General features: G+C 41.5%; 1 protein-coding gene across 1 annotated transcript in view; it reads right to left on the reverse strand.

The window, feature by feature from the left end:
• Positions 1 to 3,537, reverse strand: part of ZBTB10 (zinc finger and BTB domain containing 10) — a 592,770-nt gene extending 589,233 nt beyond the window's left edge. The window contains exon 1 of the mRNA XM_044065781.1: positions 2,479 to 3,537. Within this exon, the coding sequence (XP_043921716.1) occupies positions 2,479 to 3,105 (627 nt within the window). The 5' untranslated portion in view covers positions 3,106 to 3,537. The remainder of the gene's footprint in view (positions 1 to 2,478) is intronic.
• Positions 3,538 to 6,427: the final 2,890 nt, after the last annotated feature.

Genomic DNA, 6,427 nt, shown 5'->3' on the forward strand with positions numbered 1-6,427 from the left:
AACATTTTTACAAGTGGGGGTATCACAGAGATTGCTACTTTCAGCATGTTACTTGGCAATTTTATAAAGCTGAATATAAATTATAATTAGAACTGCAGTGCAAGGAGCAGTTGTTTGAGTTGAGTGCTGCTTGTTTTTTTATACTTGATTTTGACTGGCGTTCCAGTAATGTATTTAAAAAGTAATTTATTTTTTCAAGCCTCGTTTTGTCTTGACTGGACTCTCGTAATGACTGTTTGGCACCTAGGGCAGCGCATTTAATTAAAGTTCCAGTTGTTGTCGTTTTGGGCATAGCTCCACCCCTTTCTAGATGGCCCCACCCCTTCCCAATGGCTACACCCATTCAGCTGTCTCCTGCAGCCCTCCTTTAATTTGAAGTCACCAGCCACCACTGCGAGTGGATGGTTAACAGAAAATACACCCCTGGGATCACTTTACCCAGTTAATCAATGCGGTGGTGAAAGCAGACACACTCCGGCTATGCTTAAAAATGCCCTCAGGCAGATAGCCCAATACCTACCTATGAACACATTATCAAAATTGTTTGAGAGGGGGTTGTGGCCTTATGTTTACTGCTTGGAAACTGTCTTCACTATGGCAATTTTCCAGATAACAGAATTGTATTGAGGCAGACTGAAATGTGTGTTGTAGAGATGTTACAAAGCAATGTCAATAATGATAAATTAACCAAGAGTGGAGATTTGTCTATAGTTGGGAGGTCCAGCAGTATTTCTTTGTAGTAGTGGTATGACATTTTTTTGAATAAAATATGTCTGAAATAGAAGGGAGGAAAAACATTCAGAAAGGGTGGTTGGGGCATCTAGCATAGTTGCGAAGGTCACTGATATACTGTTGGAAATCATCTGCTGATACAGAAGAGGAAGCAGTGTGATTTGAGTACAGTAGGTTGGACCCACTGAGGTTGACTTCTTTCTAAAATTTCCTGGACTGTATCATGGACTGGCTTTTCTCTTTTCTAACAACTTTTGACAAGTTCCTTAGGATGCCCTTAAACTATTACAACATTTTGATTCATGATCTTTCCAGTTACTGTCCCCCCCCCCCCCCCGAGAGCGTCCCACTCCCTTGCCACAGATTGGACCCATAACCACCACACCCAACAACTGCATGAATTCACAATGGAAGCAATTTGAATTGCTGGTCAATTTTAAGTTAGAGTGCCGTTTTTTTTGTTCACCTTTTGCCACATGTTGTTCTACTGTGTAAAAGATAAAAAGAAAACAATAGATTCATAGAATGTCTGAAAATTGTGCTCAACACTAAAGTGGTTCAAAAGGCAGCGCATGTCTTTCATACTGGGAAGACCATAAGGCTGTCAGTTCTATCCCCACACCAGATTTATAATTATGTATTTTTAACTCCATTGCAACAAGGGATGTCGGGTGTTCCACTCACATCCTCCTTCAAGTAACACATTTAAACTGAAGGTCCATCTCATCTGCCAGTTAGTGGAAGCTCAGACAAATGCAAAAGACTTTACACTTGGCACAGAATATTTTTTTTGCCATGTCCACATTTTACACATTCTCCATTAATATAAATAAAGCCACTAAAACACAAAAAAATGCACTATAAGAATAAATTAAGTCTTCCAAGAATACATAAAACAGAAAAAAAACTACTAAAAAGTCAACCTAACTAACCTGAACAAAAGCAAGTGAATTAGAAACTACCTGGTCAGTGCAACCCCCCCCCCACAAGAAAGCATACAGCAGAAAACTCATTAAAATAAACATGAAAGAAACGTTTCACAAAGAAACATTGCTACATGTACAACTTAAAATGTTTTACTAATAGGTTTGTGACACCCACAAATAAACACGACAGTGACAAAATGCTACAAATATACACCTACGCAAAAAGACATCTTCAAAACACACAGTTTGCATTCTGCAACACAAACATAACCAATCAATTCAACTGCATACAAGAAATGCAAGTTCAATAAATGCCACAATATTGTTTTCTCTTCAAAAAGCGCACATTTCGGGAAAGGTATCATTGAATATTAATACTACTATCGAGAGAAACCAGAATGAAAACATGTTCTTGACTTGACACATTAAGCCACAAATATAAATTCTGTACAAATCAAATTAAAGAGAGTAAGGTGCATAAGCAATGCATTGCAAGTAGCAGCATCAATACACGCGCCTATTGCGTTATTAAACACGACTGTAAACACTAAATGTATTGCTACCACTAAAAACAGTGGCACGTGTTCGGTAACTATGGCAAGATGACATCAATAAAGTTCTACCACTAGAAACTCCTCAGTGACGACTGACGAGCTAGGACGGTCTTAGTTAATACGAAACTATATAACACGTGTAAGCTATCACTTTTTTCAACTCAAAAAGAAATAAAAAAAAAACAACAACAGAAGCCACCGCCAAGAACACACACACCTGACTATTATTACGTTAGCACGTAACATACACCCCGAAATTCCCTTACCTGTTTAGCTGGATCCTTCATTCTATGCTCAACAGACAGGTGATGCCGCAATAACAGTGGTCTCTTATAATTACGGGTGCCTTTTGCCACCTCGTCCTGGCCATCACTGCCGCCCGGTTTATAACACCAAGCGCAAGACATAAGTCCAGTTTCTTGATCGAAATTCAGCCACTCAAACTCCTGTAGCCAATCACCCTGGAAAGTGTACACTTTCTGAAGCAAGGGCTGTGGAGGTCGGACCCCCACTCCACTCCTTCGGATAGAACTGTCCGTCTCATGATCTACTTCCCCTTCGCCACTATCACCAGCTCCCACACTGCTCCCTTCTCCTTCATCTTGACCATCTCCAGACCTCCGGTCGCCACTACTACCCGCGCAATCCAGACCATCACCTGCCACGCTAACCCCTTCCAGCTCCTCATCTTCAGTACTGTCGCTGATAGATCCCCCTTCTTCCACAGTCCTTACAACGGTCTCTAGTTCCTCTACCTCCTCGTCCATCCGCCGCCCATTCAATTCGGGCTGCCGCCACTCAGCGATGTCCCCACTGTTACTGGGTACACAAGACACTACTGGTAATCCACCACCTCGGAATGCTAAAGACCTACGATTCCTCTCGACCGACATGTTTTGTCTTCCTGCTCGTGGCTCCCCTTCTATATGGATTTAACGCAGCGTTTGCGACCGGTCCTCACGTAACTGGACAACAGGTCCTTAAAGGTTCTGACTAAATTCAAACTGTATTTTTTATGTCAGCTTGATTAAATCAACAGCATTGATAAAGCAGGGACAGAGACTACCTTTCTGTCTCCCCCCAAGTCTTTAGCGTCCGCACGGGGCCTACAGAGGTCGAATGGCAAAGGAACAACGAACTGTACCCACAATGCATCGAGGCAACCCACAACTTCTCGGGTGTGCGTGTTGGGGGGAGGAGGGGACTCGGGGGGAGGGGGTGGGGTGCAGTCAGGCAGAGCACTACAGCTTGTGACCATGGGTAGACGCATCTCAGGGTGTAACGTGCGGACTCTCATAAACACTATTACGTATAAACGAGCACGCACACCAGACGTCATACCCGTAAAGGTGTCTGTAAAAAAAAATGCCATGTAGTTGGTTTCTTAAGTCTGAGATGAAGAGGTTTGTCTTTCCTAACAACACCTTTAAAGGCATCTGTCTTTAGTGGTGTGGAGAAAGACGAACCTGCTGATCTAGACCTAACATTAAAGTAAGTACATAATTAATGATTGTTTCCTGGTTAGTTTTGTTGGGGGGGGTATTCGTAGCTATGGTGGGTTATGCTTTGAATTGTAATGCTTTTATCTTGTATACTACGATACAAAATATACTGTGTAGTACAGCAAGCAAATTGCTTGACGTTTGTGAGTCTCCACTTTTAGTTTGTAAAATTGTATAAATTGACTGTTTATTGATACTGTAATGTAACGTGTAGTAAGACTTAAACGTGTGACAGGTGAGCAAGTCATCATGTGACTTACCGTTCTTTCAACCGCCTGATTCTGTGTCAAATTCTTGCTCTGTGCATTAAAATGGAAAAATCCCCGAAGTTGGAAATTGTCCTTCATTATTTTTTGGTTTTAATGCGACTCGTGCTATTCTTTTAAATTTTCTTGAGAAATAAGTGACATTTCAAAACTGATTCTGATTTGGGGCGTGTGTTCCTCATTATTTTTGGCTTTCTGAGAGGTAATACATGATGGCTTTGGAAATCAATCAAATCCATTGCCTACTTGTCGACTACGTAACATTATACATTGTTATAAATATCTGCATTTTATTTTGCTTCAGACAGTGTAAGCTACTGATTTCACAGCTGTTCGTGAAAATGTGTTACCAGTCGTCGATATCTGAATAATATTAGTAAATTGTAAATAAAATTGCCAGCAGATTTGGAGTGTACACGTGGGTGACATTTTGTTTTATATGTAATTCGTGTTGCATTTTCTAAAGACACAAAAAATTAATCTGCAGCAAGATTGCGGAGTTTCATGATGTCTACATAACCTAAGCCCTGTGTTGTGCCATATCTGAGATATACTTGAATCCCAGTTTTTACCATGAGAGCTGACTTTACCAGGCTGTAGCATCTTTCAAAATGTATGCATATCAAAAAAGAATGAGGAGTCACAGTAGTATTTTCAAACTGCGTGTACATTTTCATTTGGATGACTAGCAGACTAGTAGCAGTCACTAGGTGTTGTGGATCATGAACTGCTAATAGAAAAACGTGAAGACTCCTGATAAAGATACAGGATGGTAGGCAGTCTTTAGTTGCTCCTCCTCCCTTGGAAACTAAAAGTTTAATCAGTGCATGGGAAGACGCACAACATTTCAGAGATACAATTTGTTTATATATTTATTTATGTAGGTAAGTTTGTTGTGCATTGATGTTAGTGGACCAGTTCCATACTCAGCCCAGGTGAGTTCTGTAAAAGATACACAACAATTTAAAACAACAAATATCAGAAACACAACCAACACAAATTGAAAATAATTGGCCCTAATTTAAGATAATAATTTTAGTAAATACTGTTTTATACAATATTTACAAATGTGCAGTATTTTTAGGATGAGTGTGAAGTTAGTTCTAGAACTGGTGGAAAAGATGTGGATGTGTAGAGGAGGTGGAGAGAGTTATGTAATGCGGTCAGCCTGTAAGCATTTGTAATGGGATTGTTGTAGGAGGTGTGCTTCGAGTTATGTACTGAAAATGATGCAGGAGGAGAGATCTTTAAGGTGGAGTGCTAAAGACTGCCATAATTTAGGTGCTAGAATGAAAATGCTATGGCTGGCTCATTGTAGTTTTATGTTAGTGGTATGTATTGTAGGAGCTACCTGGGAATGACCTCTGAGATAGTAAATTGTGATTTTTAGAGGTAATAGGTTCATAGGTTCATACTAGGCTATCTGCCCTAGGGCATTTATAAGCCTAGCCAGAGTTGTGTGGCTTTCACCACCCCTTAGGTTGAAGAATACTATACCCATTTGTTTGCCGTGCCTCTGTCCAGCAGTGATAGAGATGATCTCCCATCCACTGGTCAAGATTCCTCTTGAACAGAGCCAGCGAGGTGCTCTGTCTCACATGGACCGGGATTCTGTTCCACAGCATAGGGAGTCTCTGGGTGATGAATCTGTCCCTCCAGCACATCCTATTTATATCCCGTGTTGAGGTTTAAGTCTCTTGCTCTTGTGGCTGTGGTGGATTTGGATTTTTTGAGGTGGAGCATGTCCATTAATTCCTGGTTGGATATGGCCTTTTATGTCAGGCACAGGTCACCTCTGAGCAGACGGTATGCGACTGAATAGAGCTGGAGTTTCTTCAGTCGGGCAGCATATGGCATATTTTTGAGCCCCTTTATCCTTTTGGTGAGGAACTTTTGGGGTCTTTCCAATTGCTGCAGGTGTCGGGTAAGATGCATTCCGAATGGGGCATTGTACTCCATCATTGGTCTGATAAGTGGAAGAGTACAGGGGAACAATGACCTCCCTTGATCTGGATGTGAATCCCTTCATAATCAGGTGGGCAATGTAGAAGGTCCTCCTAACCACTTTGGCAATGTGAGTGTCAAAAGAAAGGTTACTGTCAACTTGGGTCCCCAGGTCCCTGATAACCTCTTCTGTGCTTAATGGATTGCCACCTATGTGGTAACTTGGGGTTACCTTGTTTTTACCAAAGGGTATGACTATACATTTTTTGGCATTTAGCTTAAGGCCATGGCTCTGGCACCAGTTATCCATTTCTATGAGACCTCTCTGAAGGATATCTGTGTCTGATGGATTTTCAACTATGGCGCCCAGTTTGCAGTCCTCTGCAAACTTTGTCAGCCACAATCCTCCTATGTTTGCCTGTACTTCTGAAAAGTAGATGCCGAACAAGAGGGGGCCCAGGACTGAGCCCTGTGGGACACCGCTTGTGACCGGCTTGGAGTCT

This window comes from Protopterus annectens, chromosome 3.part0, assembly GCF_019279795.1.
Source record: "Protopterus annectens isolate FY-2018-M chromosome 3.part0, PAN1.0, whole genome shotgun sequence".
In the NCBI taxonomy this organism is placed as follows: domain Eukaryota; kingdom Metazoa; phylum Chordata; order Ceratodontiformes; family Protopteridae; genus Protopterus; species Protopterus annectens.